The 19,649-nt window shown below is 41.7% G+C and overlaps 1 protein-coding gene across 4 annotated transcripts in view; it reads right to left on the reverse strand.

Annotated features, from left to right (window-relative positions):
- MAP2K5 (mitogen-activated protein kinase kinase 5) overlaps window positions 1-19,359 on the reverse strand; it is a 272,012-nt gene extending 252,653 nt beyond the window's left edge. For 2 of the 4 annotated variants that reach the window (XM_017851086.1, XM_017851085.1), the window contains exons 1-2: window positions 18,915-19,154; window positions 12,293-12,341 (exon numbers count right to left, since the gene is read on the reverse strand). In XM_017851086.1, the coding sequence (XP_017706575.1) occupies window positions 12,293-12,341; window positions 18,915-19,049 (184 nt within the window). In that variant the 5' untranslated portion in view covers window positions 19,050-19,154. Of the gene's footprint in view, window positions 1-9,365; window positions 9,404-12,292; window positions 12,342-18,914 lie in introns of all 4 variants that reach the window. The other 2 variants (XM_017851087.1, XM_017851084.1) reach the window with 2 other exon arrangements.
- Between the last annotated feature and the right edge of the window lie 290 nt (window positions 19,360-19,649).

Genomic DNA, 19,649 nt, shown 5'->3' on the forward strand with positions numbered 1-19,649 from the left:
TATGTGAGAATATTAAATCTCATTTTTAACCCAAAATGGAATTGTTGGCCTGATCTGCCAAGCATGTCTAAGAACCTGCCAAGAATGTCTAAGAATGACTTATGGCTATTTCTAAATATATAGTTAACTATTCATCCTTCTATAAAGATTTGTGAATAGTGAGGACAGCCTATGTAGTAGACTGTAAATGCACAGTTGAAAGAAATGCCAAAAACATCCTAAGCAATGTACACAGCCTCCCAAGGGGACAACTTGGAAGGGGCAGGCTCTCAGTAGGATGTCTCAGTTCTGGTGTGCTTGTTAACACTCAGAATTATTATTATTTTGGTTCACTCTTGGGCATATAATTGCTGATTTGATCACATAGAAAGACTGTTCTGATCCCAAGCCTGAAGAACCTCAGACAAATCTCTCATCATGAAGAGAATAAGCTTGCACAACATGCTCAGGGGACACTTACTGAAAGTACAGAGGGAGTTAAGTTCAACACAGGGATCTTCCCCTACCACAGGTCAGTGGGTCTTCCCTCCTGTCCGGCTGTAGTTCCAAGGATATCCCCCCTGCTTGGTGACAAGGTTATGGGGACCCTAGGAGGAAGCTTGTGTTCTTTCACAATTAACCTATTTTCAAGCAAAATACTTTCTCTCTTTATCTCTTCAGTGGCCAACAGCAATCTGATAGCATGATAGAAACCAGCACTTGGACCAGTCCTGTTCAGTGACTCACAGCTCTCATTCAGGTTTTCTTTCCAAACATTTGTTTCTGGATCCTGGTTCACTGCTGCAGAGTTCCCCAACTCAATGTGAGTTGGCATCATCAAGATCACAGTGTCTAAATCTAGGAGAGTCATTACCAGTATTCTGCTACCAAGAGTTGCCTCTTTTCAGAGTAAAAGACATATACTGGTCACTTTCAGTAATGAAGAAGGCACAGTCCTGAGAGATGTTACACATAAAGAACTTTATAGGAATCTAGCACCTTTTCTTTCATTTGTTCACTTTAGATACAGAATCTCTAGGGCCAAATTGGGGGAGAAATGCCATTCTAGCTGTAGAAAGAGAAGAAAGGAGTCTCTCTATATATAGGTTCTAGAAACTAATATTTTCAAGGTTAAGGTGAAAGTTTTCTTAAAAATGCAGGAGACAGGAAAAAACAGAGTACAAATGATATCACCACACATGAAAGCACTTTACATTTTTGCTTTAAAACCAGGTCAAATTCTCTTTAAATGTACGCTAAACTGATTTGTTCTTTACGAAGTCCTGAACTTGGCATAAAAACAATTTCCAGCCTGAATAAAGTAGTTTTTTTAAATAAATCTCATTTCTGCAACTAAGCTAGCTATAGAGATGGTGGTTAAAAAGAGACTGCTTATACCGAATTTCAATATGCACAAGACCTGAATAAGGTATTACTGCTCACATAGGATGGGCAGGTGCTTATATTTTGGTAAAACGAGTGAAAACCCTTCTTATAATTTATTTTAAAAAGGAGGGGCACCGATTACAGAAAGATCATTTAAATTACAAGAACAAAAGGAGAGTTCTTCAACTTCTCAAAGCTAGAGCCTGAACCTTTAAGGCTACTTAAACCAAAATATTCCGGAATTCTACATTTCTAAGAAATCTCTTGAGGGATTATTTCAGAAGAAAGAGATCTGTGAAAGAAGTCAGCTACCAGAATAATTTACTGTAGAGAAGTTGCATAAAAAGTAGCTATGAGGCCAGGTGCGGTGGCTCACGCCTGTAATCCCAGCACTTTGGGAGGCTGAGGCGGGCAGATCACGAGATCAGGAAATCGAGACCATCCTGTGAATGGTGAAACTCTGTCTCTACTAAAAATACAAAAAATACACGCCACCACCGGGCATGGTGGCGGGCACCTATAGTCCCCACTACTCGCGAGGCTGAGGCAGGAAAATGGCATGAATCCAAGAAGTGGAGCTTGCAGTGAGCCGAGATCACGCCACTGCACTCCAGCCTGGGCAACAGAGCGAGACTCCGTCTCAAAAAAAAAGAGCTAAGAAACATTACCAGAGCATTTGTTTAAGTGGACAGAAAACTGAAGCCAAAAGGCTAGAATAGCTTTTGACATCAACCCAGTGATAAAATGTTGGAACTATCCACTTAGGGGTTCTGACTCCAAAAGAAGATCTCAGATAAGTTGAAAAAGGCATTCTAAGAAAGGCTGGAGAGAAAATCAGGCTTATATGACGTACTGATTAATCGTTGTTATGGGTTAATAGGATACCTAGTTTTATGTAGGTATTGGTTTTCTTTACAAACTGCTCTTTGGGAGACTGTCTGATTTGCTCTTTAGTATCTATGCTTAGTTGTTTTATTAAAGACTCCTTGTTTTTGTCCAAGAGGAAATTGAGTTGGAAAATAACCACACCCATGAGAAGACTGGTGGCTCCAGTCAAAAGGCAAAAGCTAAGCTATCTCTGACCCCTTGATGGCAGCCCAAGAGCAAACCATTCACCTTAACCTGTAAAGCAAAAACGCACTTCCTTCTAAAGACGGTGAACTGACAACTACAAAAAGTTAGTGAAGGGTAAGAAAGCAGAAACACATACTAAGCAAATTACTATGACTGTAGCCTAAAACACTTTTCTGAACAAAAACTTGGATATATACAGCCCATCTAGCCAAGACTCAGGCTAGCTGTCTATCAAACTGGATAAGCTATAAAAATTACACTAGCTGGAACCATAAATCATAAAAACTTACTAAACTGGCACGAAGTTTCAGAGGTATAAATATGTTAGAGAACAACACTAGAAAGTAGTGGTACTAAGTAGTAAGAAGTAAAAAAATAATTTGAGCTTTTTCTATCTTATACATGGAGGTTCTTTGCCATCTGACCAAAAACGCATTACCGGATATGACCAAGAAAAGGGGTGGGGTGGGGAGCAGACAGATCTGATACACTGGTTCACAATGAGAATTCCAGGCTTCTCTAGTTGCCTGGAGCATAGTAATATGATTTTCCAGCACATTAGGGAAGCAAAAGTAGAACCAGAAAGCCTATGTACTGGCTAGATTTTGTTAATGTCACTTAAAATGGAGGAAAAAATCCTAGCAAGATACCAAATAGAGTGCAGCAGATGGTAAACAAATATTATGAAGCAATCTTCACAAAATCTGCAGTGTGTCACAAATATACAAAATGGCAGAGTTTGGGAAAAGAGAATCATAACAGGCCATATGTTGTTAGCGATTTTATTTGAAGCAACATGCAATCCAAAAGAAAAACCAAGAAGAGAAACATAAAGGCCCAACAGAGAGAAGAGGCAGCCTCAGGTAAGGGGCGGTCAGAATGGCCTACTGAGTAAACAGCAAACAGCAGACTCAGGGAGCTCTCAGACAAACAGCACCCACTGCGGTGACAGGGGTTCAAGAAAGCTTTCAAGAGAAACAATCTAGCTTCTACAAAGAGCTACAGAAAGTTAAGGCAATATATTATATGTCATTTGTCACACTCCTTCTGTGCCAGGTGGCAATTGGAACTACTGCAAAGGCAGTTTTCCCAGGTAAGAGAAAAGAAATGAAAACATAATTGTAGAAGTTAGAAAGACATCAACAGGAAACTAACAGAAAAGATGTCAAGTTTAAAGCCCTTCTCAGGCATGGAGTTAATGACTTGGGCAGGACTAGAGGCCGTACTTTCCATGGCCACATCTTCATATCCATGAGTTTTAATTTATCTTCCTGCTTCCCTCTTCCTGATTCCTTCCTTACTTCTTTGCTTTCTTCCTCCTTCCAGCAAATAAAAGTACCCACTAGGTGGCAGGCACTGTTCTGGGCACTGGGACAGTAACAGTGAAAAAGGAAAAAACAAACAAAATCCTGCTCTCATGGAACTTACACTCTAGTAGAAAGAGACTGAAGGAGGTGAGGGAGTGGGCCATGCTGATATCTGGGGAAAGACTGTTCCAGGCAGAGGGAGCAGCTAATACAAAGGCCCTGGGTCAGAGGAATGCCTAGCATGTTTGAGAGACAAAAAGAAAGCCAGAATGGCTACAACAGAATGAGAGGTGGGGGGAGAAATTCACGGGTTCAGAGAAACAATGGTGGGACAGGTTGAGGCCACATGTGAAAATGCAGAGCCTTGCAGGGCATTTTAAGGACTTGGTCTTTTACTTTGGAATGAGACGGAAATCACTGGAGGGTTGTAAGCGTGGTAGTGTCACCTGACTTCTAAAAGAATCACTCTGGCTGCCATGTGGAAAAGAGGCTGTATAGAGGCAAAAGTAGAACGGGGAGACCAGTTAGGAGGCCACTGTCCTAATCCTGGTGAGAAATGATGGTGGCCTCAACCAAGCTGAGGTTTTGAGAAGTCATCACATGCTGGATAAATTTGAAGATAGAGCCAACAGGACTTGCTGATGAATGGGATATACAAAGTTTATCCTTATTACTTCACTATTCAACCATCCATGCATTCCAGAAACACATACAGAGTGTCTCTTATGTGCCAGGTACTATGGTAGAGATTCAAAAATAAGCTGCACTGTCTACTGACCTTAAGGAACAACTAGTCTGGTGCTTGAGTAAAGGACTCAAACTCCTTAATTTTCATACAAATCAGCAAGACTATTAACAATAAATGACTACTCTCATAAGACTAAAAGGGATTTGGACTTTTTGCATCAGTAATATTTAAAGCCAAAATTTCAACAAATTAAAGCTCTCTTATTTGCCTCAAACTCTAGGATGCATAATTAACTCTTAAATGTTAAATAATTTTCAGGCTTAGTGTAGTTTTATTGTGACAATTTTTCACTAACTTACCTAGTTTTACTTAAAACGACCCTTTATCTTTTACACATACAATAGTTTAAGGAAATGAAACTTCATTTCTTCCAAATATTTTATGATTCAGACTCTTCTCTGAAGCAAAAAGAGGCTCCCACCCAACTATTCTTAACAAGATTGTCATGGCTATCTGAACGTAAGAGTATCTCCTACAGGTGTCACTCCAGTTATCAGCTATAGTTGTTTCCTACACTCTGAGAATTTACAACTTCCAGAATTGCAATTTTGCCTTAAATGGTCATACTATGTCAAATTTAAAATGAGATGTGACGTGTTGGTTTAAAGATTTCCACTCTAAGTACAAAATAATCTTACAGCAGTTCATAAAACAGCTAAAAATGATTCTGTGCAATGAGAAGAGACTACAAAATAGTCAAGGTTGAAGGAAGGCACAAATTCAATAAATATTTATCCTATAACCATGTTTTCTGAACCAAACTCAGATGCACGGTTTGACAAATGTGAAGACACTTGCGAGAGCTACAGATCAGAATACATGAGTGTCATGGAAAAGTGAAACCACATGATTTTTATAGGTTTAAGACAGCATTTGTCTACATGGACTTAAAACGCATGTTTCAAGTCACCAGTGAGATTTTACTGTCCAGGAACACCAATCCAACAGTCATTTTACAGCAGTTATTTCTCTAGAGAAAATGCTGGCAGAGGAACACAAGTAACAGATATGCACAGGAAATGCATTAGTGGGCACGGTTGATTTTTATCACCTCATGTGTTGGTGTACTCATTAATCTGCTAATGAAACTGTGAAAATCAGCAGGGGTCTCTGGGCCTATATGAATGTCAAGCTCTTACAGCATATGTAGAACCCAGAAATGCAAACACACACGATTTTTTATGGTTATGGAATTTAGCTTCATCTCAGAAAGGTTCTCACATCTGGGAAAAGAAAAACTATTCAACAACTGGTGTGGAATCAGTTATCTGCTTGAAAAATAAAGTTGGATGCCCACCTGATTTATTTCACCAAAATAAACTGAAGATGGTGCAAGAATTAAGAAAAATAAGGGCTGGGAGCAGTGCCTCACACCTGTAATGCCAGCACTTTGGGAGGCTGATGCGGGTGGATCACCTGAGGTCAGGAGTTCAAGACCAGCCTGACCAACATGGTGAAACTCCATCTCTACTAAAAAATACAAAAATTAGCCAGGCATGGTGGTGGGCACCTGTAATCTCAGCTACTAGGGAAGCTGAGGCAGGAGAATCGCTTGAATCCGGGAGGCGGAGGTTGCAGTGAGCTGAGATCTTGCCATTGCACTCCAGCCTGGGCGACAGAGCAAGACTCCATCTCAAAAAAGAAAAGAAAAGAAAAAGAAACAAATTCTGAACTTTGTATTAAAAATACATGATTTTATAAAACCCACAATATGACACATACAAACATACAAATTTATATACATAACTGTGTGTGTATCTAACCTCATTAAAGTAGAAGGAAAAAAGAATATGAATGAATGCTTCTTCAATATCCTGGACTGTAGAAGACCTTCCTAAGCAGGACATAAACCCAGAAGTTACAAAGGAAAATAAGTAAGTTTGACCATGTAAAAACTTTAAACTTCTCTATGGAAAAAAGAAGAGAGAATAAAAAGACCAGAACAAACTGAAAAGAGCAAGAACATTTGTAACACACAAGACAAAGGGCCAGGCTTAATACTGGAAAACCCTTAAATCAATTAGAAAAAGATAAATAACCAAATAGAAAAACAGGCAAAGGTGACAAATAGTTTATAGAAATTAAATACAAATAGCTGGCCAGGGGCAGTGGCTCACACCTGTAATCCCAGCATTTTGGGGGGCTGAGACGGGCAGATCACCTGAGGTCAGGAGCTCGAGACCAGTCTGGTCAACATGGTGAAACCCCCGTATCTACTAAAGCTACAAAACAATTAGCTAGGTGTGGTGGTGCATGCCTGTAGTACCAGCTACTTGGGAGGCTGAGGCAGGAGAATCACTTGAACCCCTGAGGCGGAGGTTGCAGTGAGCTGAGATCAGGCCACTGCACTCCAGCCTAGGCAACAGAGTGAGACTCTGTCTCAAAAAAAAAAAAAAAAAAGAAAGTAAATACAAAAAATACAAATAGCCAAATACAAATGAGAAGATATTCAAGCTCATTTACAATTTAAAAAATATAAAATAAAACAGTAATGTAGTAATCTTTTTCACCTATCAAACTGACATTGACTAAAAGGTTTGCTAATGTCCAGAGGTGATGGGATTGGACAGGGAAATGGGCCTTCTCATACACTGTTGATGAGAGTGTAGATCGGTTCTGCCTTTTGGTGAGCAAACGCAGTAACAGATATTGAAATTTAAATATGGGTACTCTCTGCCTCAGCAGTTCCAACTCTAAGAATTTATCTTACAAATTTATTTCCACAATGATATGGTTTGAACATCTGTCCCCTCCAAATCTCATATTGAAAAGTGATCCCCAGTGTTGCAGGTGGGGCCTGGCAGGAGGTGTTTTGGTCTTGGGGGTGGATACCCCATGAATGACTCAGTGCCCCTTCCATGGCAGTGAGTTCTCACGCTGTCGGTTCATGTGAGAAACTGGTTGGTTGAAGGAGCCTGGCACCTCCTCTGCTCTCTCTTGCCACGTGACACGCCTGCTACCCATTCCCCTTCCACCATAAGTAAAAGCTTCCTCAGCAGAAGGCAAGCAGATGCTAGTGCCATGCTTGTACAGCCTGTAGAACTGTGAGCTCTAGATGTAAGGGAGAATAAGGACCTAAAAGAGGTCCTTTTAATAAGAAAACAAGGTTTAGGACCATCAGCCAAAAGGTGAGTTCAGCAGACAGATGTCCCTCTCCTCATCCAGCCCTAACTCCCCTTGGAAACACCATGCCCAGAAAAAGAAATCAGAAAGAATATAGCCCCTTGGGTTTGACCCCCTTGGGTCAGTCAAATGTGGGAATTTGAATTTGGAGGCCTGAATTGTCCACCACCAACCAATTATATCCCATGCTCAGGCTATAACACAAATAATCCAAAAAAGCAAATTACTCATTTAGATTTAGACATGTGCATTTTATAATTTTCATTTGAATGTGGACTCACATAACATTCCACTCATTCAACAAGTGTGTTCCTCTTAGGTAGCAAGCTCATTACTAAGAAGAGAGAAAGAGTGGAATAAAACATGGTACATAACACCAAGTGACTCAGAATGGAGTGAGGGAAGGTAACATGCACATACCGACCAGAAGGCAGGCTGAAGGGGTTCCCTGCTCTAGTAAAGGTGCAGAGAGATTAATGCCATCTGGAATCACCAGAGGTTTCACCGAAGAGACGCCATTTCTCAGAACTGGAGAATCTGTTAACATTATCTGATCTTTCCCCTCTTTTCCCCTCACTCAACTCTTTTTCTCTACATTTATACAAAACAGGTACATTTGATAGCTACCCTCTCTCTTGTTGCTTAATTCATATCACTAACTATAACACCATTTCTTTTGTATAAGATATCAATTAGTGTTAGGTATATTTTCAGTATTAAATGTATTACTATAAGGCCTGGTGCAGCGGCTCACACCTGTAATCCTAACACTTTGAGAGGCTGAGGAGGGTGGATTGCTTGAGCCCAGGAGTTCCAGACCAGGTTGGGCAACATGGTCAAAGCCTGTCTCTACAAAATATACAAAAGTTAGCCAGTGTGGTGGCATGCACCTATAGTCCCAGTTACTCAGGAGGCTGAGGTGGGAGGATTGCTTGAGTCTGGGAGGTAGAGGTTACAGTGAGCTGAGATCGCACCACTGCACTCTCCAGCCTGGGTGACAGAGCCAGACCATTTCAAAAAACCAAAAATGTATTACTATAAGTATTTCTTTTATTAAAGTTGTATTTTTTAAGGGTTGTTCCATTATACCCATAAGCCACTGAAATATTTCCAAAATTCCAGTAAATTAGCTTATAAGCTATATCTTCTCAATTATTTCTTAAACATAGATTCCACTTATTGATTCGGATTTTTGGTTAAGAAAAAAAGTCACCACAAAATAATCATGAAAAAAGCCTGTCTAGGATTTCAAGTCTATAGTTGAAAGTAATGATAATGCAAACACACACAAAAAAACTAAGAACTGTCATTATTTTGTCTGTGGGTGTGTTTTGTATTTACTGTTTTCCATCTAAAACTGGCCCACATGCAGATGGGCACAGAGTTGCTGCCATTGATGGAACAAAAGATACAGCACGATATCACAGAACCTAAACCTGTAGTAGTAGAGGTTTATCTATATTTACACTTAACAGGTTTTTGACACACTTGGGGATAAAGAGTGCAAGTTTTATAGTCAAAAAAATGTGTGTTTGAACCTGGGCTTCACTCTTCCAAGCAATCACATTCAGCAATCATTTCAGGCCTCTGAGCTTGTTTCCTCACAGGTATAATTTTCCTATTTCACAGAGTCAGTATAAAGATTACTGACAACTTAGGCAAATCATCTAGTACACTGCCTGGCACAGAGCAAGCTATCAATGAATGACAGTTAAAATAATCAGTATTATTATTATTATGAACCCTACCTGGAAGCCAATGAGGCAGGCACAGGCACATCAAGCCACTTTGGGGACCGGAAAAGCACAAAGTACAAAGTAAACTTCTTTTTACCATGCATAAGAACAACCAGAATATGTGACTTCAATAATTATGACAACTCTCAAAACAAGTCCAGTACAGTGGTTGAGAATATACACTTTGGAAACTACTCCAGAAATTCCACTTTACGACTTAACAGCTGTGAGACTTTGAGCAAGTTGCTTAAAGAAGATTTCCTTTCCTCAACCAAAACAGAGCTAATAACAGTCCTTTTAAGTACTTAGTGGGTACAGTGGCTCACACCTATAATCCCAGTACTTTGAAAGGCCAAGATGGGAGGATCACCTGAGGTCATGAGTTCAAGACCAGCCTGAGCAACACAGCAAGACCCCATTTCTACATAAAAAAATTTTAATTAGCCAGGCGTGGAGGTGGGTGCCTGTAGTCCCAGCTACTCGAGAGGCTAAGGCAGGAAGATCACTTGAGCCCAGGAGTTTCAGGCTGCAGTGAGCTATGATCATGTCACTGCACTCCAGCCTGGGCAACAGAGCAATACTCTGTCTCAAAAAAATAACAAGTACTTTGTGGGGATCTTGTGATGGTTAAAAGAAGTAAGATAGCCCGTGGAATGCTCTTAGCAAAGCATCTATCAGTAGTAAGTACTCCGAATGGTAACTATCAGACTGTCCATGAAACCCGTGGCACCCACAAGGAGTTACTGCAAAGAGTCTGAATAAAGCTTGCAACACTAGTGTATGTATTTCAGACAGATGTACTATTTTTCTATAGCACAGAGTTCAATGTGACTAACAAAATGCTAATTACATTAAGAGTTCTACTCATTATAGCTTTTAAAACAGGTAATGATTTTGAAAATGTTCAAACAATAGAGAAATATATAAAGTAAAAGTGTGCTCATTCATCCACCCTGCTAACCCAAGCCTCAGGCCCCAAGTCCATTTTCCAGGGTAAGTCACTGGAAAGTACTGTAGTAGGCACTCTTCAGATCCTATCTTTCAATACACACATAAAGTTGGGGAAGCGGGGTTGGATTTTTTACAAAATGGGATAATACTATATGCATTATTGGTTTATTCAATAATATTTCACAGATACCTTTCCATACCAATGTAAAAAATCCTAACTCATTCTTTTTAGTTACTGTTTAATGCTTTGAATTATAGATAAATTGTAATTTATTAATCCATTATACTAGGCTTTTAGTTTACCTCTAATTTTTTGCTATTGAAAATAATCCCACAAGCCTGAGCCAGGAGGTCAAGGCTACAGCAAGCTGTGATCTCACTACTGCACTCCAGCTTGGGCAAAAGAGTAAGATCCTATCTCCAAAATAAATAATCCCACAATGGGCCAGGCACAGTGGCTTACATCTATAATCCGAACACTTAGGGAGGTCAAGGCAGGAGGCTCGCTTGAGGCAAGGAGTTCAAGACTAGCCCGGACAACATAGCAAGACCCCATCTCCACATAAAATTTAAAAATTGGCCAAGCATAGTGGTGTATGCCTGTAGTCCCAGCTACTTGGGAGGCTGAGGTGGGAGGATTGTTTAAGCCAGGAGTTCAAGGTTACAGTGAGCCATCGTGCCACAGCATTCCAGGTGTGGCACCAAGGCAAGATCCCGTCTCTAAAAACAGTAATAATAATCATCATCATCTCACAATGAACACCTTGTTTGAAGGGCATTCAACACATGTGTAGCTATTTCTGTTGAACAGCTTCCTAAAAGTGGATCTGCTAAGTCAAAGGTTTTGCACATTTTATATGTTGAAAAGAAATGCTACATTATCCTTTTTAGAGGAAGTACCCATTGTATTCTCTGTAAGTAACCATCTTCATAAAAAACAGAAACAAAAAAGTATCCTATCATGCAGAGAAACTGAAATTTTTCGACGTTAAGAAGTGGCCCTCTGGCCAGGCGCGGTGGCTCATACTTGTAATCCCAGCACTTTGGGAAGCTTGAGGTGAGTGGATCACTTGAGGTCAGGAGTTCAAGACCAGCCTGGCCAACATGGCAAAACCCTGTCTCTACTAAAAATACAAAAATTAATCGGGCATGGTGGCACATACGTGTAATCTCAGCTACTCAGGAGGCTGAGGTATGAGAACTGCTTCAACTCAGGAGGCAGAGGTTGCAGTGAGCTGAGATTGCACCACTGCCCTCCAGCCTGGGCAACATAGCGAGACTTTGTGGCAAAAAAAAAAAAAGTAGCCCTCATCTTAAAAAAAAACAAAAACAAAAAACTACAGTTCTAAATCCTTACTTCATCCCTCTCAGCATCTGAGCCCCTATGCTACTGACTATCTCATCTTAGCATGACTCATTCCATGATGTCCTCTGCAATGACCTGGTTCATGTCAAAACAGTTTTCTAGTCCCCAAGTCACCCTGGCCCTGTCCCCAGGCCAACTGTGGGGAGAAAGGAAGCACTAAAGACCTGAAGTGTTCCTGTCACCATCTAGCATCCCTGCCAAGCCCCACTAAAACAGAATTATTCCATGTAATGCTCATGGTAAAAGCTCTACTTTGTTTCCATGTTTTAAAGCAGCAATGGATTAAAATCTCTTAATCAATAATCACTGGCCTACAGGTAGTTTACACGTTTCATTTTGTCCCACAATATTATTACAATCAGGAGCAAGAGCAGATAAAGGTCATGCTGGTAATTAAAGCTATATTGTAGAAATATGCTCACCCAAGATATGATTAAATAAGAAAATATTACTCAGTTCAGTATCATCATTAAACTTGTATTAATTTATAAATATTTAAATGTACCATATGATGGTCATAAATAATCTGTTTTTGTCAGTTTCTAAAGTAATACAACCCATAAACCCTTTAAAAAATGACTGCAGAAAGGAATAGTCAAGAAAGTATATAAGCCAGACTTACATTCAAATGCTGTAGTTGTTGCTTCAGGCAGAACCTGACCTATCACATCCTAAACAAAGAAAGAATAAAGAAACACAATTAGCCATCTTCTTTATTGCTAACATGTGGCAAATCCTAGAGGAAATATGAGAACCTGGGAAAGATTTTTGAAACGTTAGCATAAACAATAAAAACATTAGCTCATAATCACACTTAGCCCAGCAACATAAACCCAGAGTTTAAATCTCTATCCCAGGAAGAAAAATCTTTAAGAAACCTTTTCCACATTTTATTAATAACATAATATTTTATTCTCAATTCAACAGTATAAATACAAATACACTGTTGTGTATTTACAAAAACTTGGTTTCTTCTATGGGAGGCTGTGGAATACAGTACAGTTGAAAGAGAAAGGGGTTTTGAGAGTCAGACTGACGTAGGTCTGAATCTCTGCTCTGCACTTATCATTAAACGAATGACTTGGAAAAAAAAATCACCTAACCTCTCTGAGCCTCAATTTGATTACCCTCCAAAATGGGTCTAGTAATACTTACAGAGATAGTGTAAAAATTAATCTAATAAACATAAGCTTAGACCTAGCGCATTGAAGACATTCAACAAATGTAGTTCCTGATATACAACAAGCAACGCTGTGCCTCGCACTCAATAATGGTAGTTCAACACACAAGTTTCCGTGATGATATAAACCCACTATGCTACATTTAACACAAACGGTTCTTATCAACCTTTACTCTTAAGCAACAGAAAACATACTTAATGACACCGAAATAAGGTTAATCTAGCCTACAAAAATCTAAAAAGTGTATATAATCTGACATCAATGTTTAAATAAATCTCTAAAGTTGAAAACACATGAAAATTAGTATACTGAGACAGCTTAATTGAATAAGCACAGAACACCTAAACTCTGGGGAAAGTGACCCTCCATCACGTCCAGTCCAACTCCAATGGCCTGCAAACCTCATTTCTCTCCGGGAGCTCTGCCACAATGTCCCTCCCAGGCTGCACCAGAACTGGCACCAGGCAGCCGCTGACAAAGCCACTTGCAGTATTTCTCAGCAGGGAGCTCACAGCCTTTCCAAGCAGGGCACTTAGCAGAGTGGCGGCTGCAACTTCCTTCTAAAGGCAATTCTTTAGAAGCTTTTGCTGCAGTGGCAATTTGCATAATAGTCTTGTCTCTATAGTGTTTTTTTTTTTTTCAAAAATAAATCTGTGAATATAAAACTGATCAAAGAGAACTATCTTAGGCAGCCCTTGCTCATTACAGCCAAAGGAGATTATTTTTTTTCTGACTCTAGTCTTCACAAATGAAACATCAACTTTTTGAGGAAGTATCTATAAAAGATTTTAGTGTTAAAAAATTCTTTCTACACTCTCATAGTTAGAAAGTATTTATTGACAGGAAACGGTAAAGGGAGTACAGAATAAAGTACACAGGCAATCCAGTGGAAAGCCTGAAAACACGAAATTGCAGCCAAACAGCTACAGCTGGATGCTAGCTCTCTCGCACAACTGAGTCCACGAAATATCTGTGCCTCAGTTTCCTCATGTGTAATATCAGATCTTAGCTGTACCTACCAAATGAGTTAGTATTTGTAAAGTGCTCAGAAGAGTGTCTAGCACATGGCAAGTGCCCTACTAGTGTCTGGTAAATAAATAAAAGACTTATGACTGGAATATTACAGAGCTTACCTCATAATAAAACTTTGAAATTCCAGCACCCAACAATCAGTGGAGGATGGTGATTCACTCACTGACTTCATCCTTCAGCAGTATTTATTGAACACCCATTCTAGCCAGTGTAGGTTTTAAAAAATGAGGGGAAAACAACTGCTCCATCCCCAACTCTCTAAGTTATCACTAGTTATTTCCAGGAAACTCTGATCTTGAGATGTGAACTCTGCCTCTATAGTGTTAGCAAACTAATTTAAGCTCCTCCCCACTTCGGAATAGCGACCCCATCAAACTGCAGAGTTCTAACAACCACCTGAAAACGTGCTCAGTGGCAATGGCATGCCTTAGCCCATCGACATAAACGAGGCGCTACACATGCTTCTCATCTGATAGAGGAAAAGGGAGAAAGAACAAAGCAAACTTGAGTGAGAGAATCATGTGAACACAACCACTTCGTTCTTTAAAGCAAATAAAGTGGGGCTATCATAATGACAAAGAGGTAAAAAGTTTAAACATCAGTAATATCTACTAGTCATTTTAAAGCAGGGTACATTTGATGATTTTATATACATTTTCCAGCTAAAGTGACTTCTACTCTCAACAATATAACATGTACCTAACCTAAAGAAGGTTTCAAAGGAAAACCAGGATGGACACAGTGGCTCACGCCTATAATCCCAGCACTTCGGGGGGCCAAAGTGGGTGGATCACTTGAGGTCAGGAGTTCGAGACCAGCCTGGCCAACATGGTGAAATCCTGTCTCTACTAAAAATACAAAAAAACCAGCTGGACATGTGGTGTGTACCTGTAATCCCAGCTGCTCAGGAGGCTAAAGCAGGAGAATCACCTGAACCTGGGAGGCAGAGGTTGCAGTGAGCCGAGATCACACCACTGCATTCCAGCCTGGGCAACAGAGTGAGACTCCGTCTCAAAAAAAAAAAAAAAAAAAAAAAAAAAAAAAAAAAAAAAAAAAAAAACTGAAGTTTACATATCTTGATGATGACCATTTTTTGATGCTTTTCTTCTTCCTTTCAAAAAATCAGACAAATATCTGACAGATCCAAAACATAATTGAGTATCTACAACATGCCAGGAGCATAAAGATCACAAAGCTGTAGGCTACAGGAGAATAAAACTTGATCCTTGAATTTAGGAAGATTATAAGCTGGTTATGGAGATAAAGACAAACCTGAAAGACTAGTAATATAAAACACTTAGAGTAGAAGCACCAAACAAAAGACATAAATAGCAAATAGTATTTGGTAACTCAGGAGAAAGGAAAAATCATACTCAATTTAGACAGAAATCTGTGTGTGTGTGTGTGTGTGTGTGTGTGTGTGTGTGTGTGTTTTCTTCTTTTTTGAGATAGGGTCTCACTGTGTGACCCAAGCTGGAATGTAGTGGTGCAATCACGGCTCACTATAGCCTCAACCTCTGGGTTCAAGAGATTTTCCCATCTCAGCCTCCCTAATAGCTGGTACTATAGGTGTATGCCACCATGCCCTACTAATTTTTGCATTTTTTGTAGAGATGGGGTTTCGCCATGTTGCCCAGGCTGTCTCGAACTCCTGGGTTCAAGCAATCCACCCACCTCAGCCTCCCAAAGTGTTAGCATTACAGGCCTAAGCCACCACTCCTGGCCCAGAAGTCTTATAGATGAGGGGAAATCTGAGCTTGAAGACCACAGGATACAAAAAAAGAAGAGGGGAGAGGGTTGAGCATTCTCTCTCATCACACACTAACCGAACCTCTTGTACAGTTTTCCCAAAACTAGGAACTCAGTCTCCAGGGAAAAAGAGAAACACAGAAAGCTGCAAAACCGAAGACCCAAATGTCTCTACCTTTGAGGGTCAGGTCGGCCTCCATACTTAAGCCAGTCCCTGGTGATTCAGACAAAAGACAAGGCCCAGAGAGACGGAGTGACTTGCCCAGGGTCTCCCAGCTATTTGATGCACAGTGACTGGAGCCCTCAACTGCTGACTTCAGGTCCGAGACACTCAGTTATGGCTGACTAGGTGACTACAACCTGCTTCTGGCATCTGTGTCAGGTTCTGCCAAAAATTAGCTGTGTGGCTTTAGCAAGGTATTTTCCCCCTGTGGGATTCATGCCTCTTCATTTGAAATGAGTCTGAATTAGATGAGGCGATTCTTCCAGGTTCCACGTGGCTTTAAAGTTTAAGGTTCTAAGCCAGAGATGCTGACGTGTCTGTTGGTTCTTGCCTTTTCTTGATGAAGAGATGAAATGAACCTGGAGAACAGATCACAGGAGTCTGCCAGGATCTGGGCTTGAACATTTGCTAAAATGGAGCATTAGGAGATAGCACTGAACACCCACTGCCACAGGTCCTTCATCAGGCCTTCCTGACAAAACATGCTCCACTTGGGCTTACCTGGCCAAAAGTGTGCAGACACCTGGCATGCTGAGTTCTAGTGGTGGAGCCACTTGTGTAGTGTTTCCTGTTAGGCCAGTCAGCCTCAAAGCAGGTACAACTTAGAGATGCTCAAGAAACAGAAGACCCAAGTCCAATCCCTTATAATAACAATCCCATCAATAATAACAACATTAATGGAGCACTTACTATGTGCTAAGTTTTTCTGAGAGCTTTACATGTATCAACTCAAGGAGTCCTCAGAACTCTAGGAGGTAGGTATTACTTTCACCCCTCCCCAACTTTTTTTTCCACAAATAAAGAAACTGAGATACAGAAGATACTTGCCCCAGTAGTACAACTTGCAATTTAAACAACCTGGCTCCAGAGTTTGTGGTCTTAAACACTGGGCTGTTCTTGAAATAATCACATAATCAAATAATATATCACATAATAATCAACCTTCCATTGTTTTAAATGAGTAAGAGAAAGCCCGGCTTTCTCATCACAGTCACAATCTCACATAATCTTGCCAAGTCTTTGAGGAAGGTACAAGTTTCCCTGTTTTACAAATAAGAAAACTACAGGCTCAGACAGGTAGACTGACTTGCCTAGTTAGCAGGACAGCTTGCAATTAAACCCAAATTCCTTGACTCTAAACCTCGTGTTCTGTCCACAGAACCGTAATTGCACGCATCCTCTTTTAAGTTCCCGTCTTAAACAAGTATTCTGGGGTCCTATGAAGAAACAAAAACCAACATACTTATCTCCTCCAGAAGTTTACCATCTAGTGGAGGAGACAAAGTATCATGATCAAATATGTGCTTTGCTGGGGGACCCACACAAAGCTGTGGCAACAGAGAGGTGGGGCACATAACCAAGAATGACAGAGAAAAAGCACAACTTGGCTTGGAAAGACAGGTGGGAATTGGCCGGTGAAGGGCAGACTGTAGACAGTCTGGACACTTGGGAGAACTGAGAATCAGCCTATAGAAGTGAGGCACAGAAGTTTATGGGCCTGTGATGAGAGATGACACAGGTGCCAGGCAGACAGGGGCCAATCCAGATGTGCTTAGAGGACCATGTGAAGGAGCCTGGGCCTTATCATGAGGGGAAATCTGTGTGAGCGTGACTGTGTGGAGAACTCTGGATAAAGAGAAGGATGGCATTTGATGCACAATATGGAAAGCTCCCGGCCAAGGCACCCAAAAATGTGCATGGCCTGGGCAGTCAGTAACATCCAGAACTCAAAATGAAGTTATAGAAATCAAATTTTGACTGAGTTACCCAAGACAATGAAAAATCACATCACAAATCTTCCTCTTCCCAAGATCCTGCCACCTTGCCCACTCTTAACTTGCAGGTAAGTTCCACTACAGATCTGCTGCTAGCAATGTGCTTTTCGGAATGTCCGCTTCTGTCTTCCATGCTTCAGTTATTCAGCATGTAGAATGGGCCACAAGGCACTCTGTCTAACTCAAATGAATACCAGAAAGATCAGAAGTGGCTGCAACATGTAGGGAAAGAAACCTGCTAAGTCAGTGAAACACAATTGTAGTTCTGGTATTGAGCTCACAGCTTTGGAAAAGCCATTTCACCTCACCGCTCCTCAGTAACTATCTGCAAAAAAGAAACATGAGCTGAACAGGCCACCTACAGTGTTACACCCTGCTCTAAAATTCCATCATTTTATTTGAAATATATTCTCACCAATTCTAAGATGCACATTTTCCCTCAATTTTACTATCTCTGAAACTGGACTGATTTTAATAACAGATGATGTGTCATACTGTCATGGGCATCATGTTTTTCTAAATAAAATGTCTTACATCCAATAATGCTTTAAGTTTGCGCAGGCTGGACACAGTAACTCACACCTGTAATCTCAGTACTTTGGCAAGGCTGAGGCAAGCAAATCGCAGGAGTTCGAGACCAGCCTGGGCAACATGGCAATACCTCATCTCTACAAGATACAAAAAGTATCCAGGTGTGGTGGCATGTGCCAGCTACTTGGGAGGCTGAAGTAGGAGAATCACTTGAGCCCAGGAGGCAGAGGCTGCAGTGAGCCGAGATCGTGCCACAGCACTGCAGCCTGAGCAACAGACTGAGGCCCTGTCTCAAAATAAATAAATTAAACAGTGTGCTCAAACACAGTAAGTTAAAGTTGTCCTTTTTCCCTTTCTCAGCTGGTCACCAAGTTCAGAGAACTCAGTAAAAAAAACAGGGCTGGAATCTGTCCAGGGACATTCCCTGAAACACTTGGGGGAAAAAAAACCTCTCTTCTAGATTCAGCTGTTTCCATTTGCGTGGTTGTATCTATATGTGTGTCCCAGCCCGGGCCATGAGCTCTCTGAGGGCAGGGGTTCAGTCAGCTTGATCTATCTCCCCAGGGTCCTAGACATTTGCCAGGTTTCAGTGGTTGCAATTTATCAATGCTGTGCCTGAAGCAATAAAACTGCCTCCACAGGAAGCCAGCAGTAGCCATTGCCACTAGCTCAGGTCACCAGTGGTCAAGGTGCTGACTACTCAAGTCCCTGAGTCCCCCTTGCTGGGATCTGGACACTGAGATTACCACTCACCAGTACATCCCTGAAGAGTAACTGCGGCCCAGAGTGCACTGTCCAGTCCACCGCGCCACTATTTGGGATCTTGATGCGAATTACCAGCACCTGGTTCTCCATGGCAGGAAAAGGGCCAAGGGCTAGCCACAGCATTACAGGTTAAAGAGGCTCACATCCTTGGGTAGGGGATACCCACTGGCCGCTGGTTGGAAAGGGGCTCCAAGAGGTGACAAGGGGAGTGAGGGGCAGAGGACAGAGGGTGAAAACAAGGGATTGGCGGATGAGGGGGTGGGAAGAGGGGAGGGGTGATCAGGCCCGCACCTACAGGCACCGAGCCTGCCCAGGCTGTCGGGGGTCTGAGGTGGCTCCCGGGGAGGGTGCACCGGGAAGCGGGCAGAGGCCCGCAGGAACTAGCTGAGGTCGGAAGGTTCTGGAGTTGAGCGAACCCTATGGTGAAGCTCTCTGCCGCCGTGTGGGTGTGAGGAGGCGGCAGGGCAAGGACTCGGTTTGGAGGAGATACAGCGGCAGGTGTCCACCGCTCGTCAGTGGACTAGGAATGGAGGGGACTCAGTCCGGGGCTATTACGAAAGAGCCCCAGGGCCGCCACACCACGTAGAGTCCCCACGGGAGGGTCAAGGGGCGAGTCTTCTGCCCCACCCGGAGACACAGGGCGCGGCGCGCGCAGGCTGAGCTCTGGCCACCCGAGGCCGCGCGGACCCGCGGCGGCAGCGGCAGCGGCGGCGGCGGCGACGG

Source organism: Rhinopithecus bieti, unplaced genomic scaffold (genome assembly GCF_001698545.2).
Source record: "Rhinopithecus bieti isolate Rb0 unplaced genomic scaffold, ASM169854v2 scaffold_31548, whole genome shotgun sequence".
NCBI classification, from domain to species: Eukaryota; Metazoa; Chordata; class Mammalia; order Primates; family Cercopithecidae; genus Rhinopithecus; species Rhinopithecus bieti.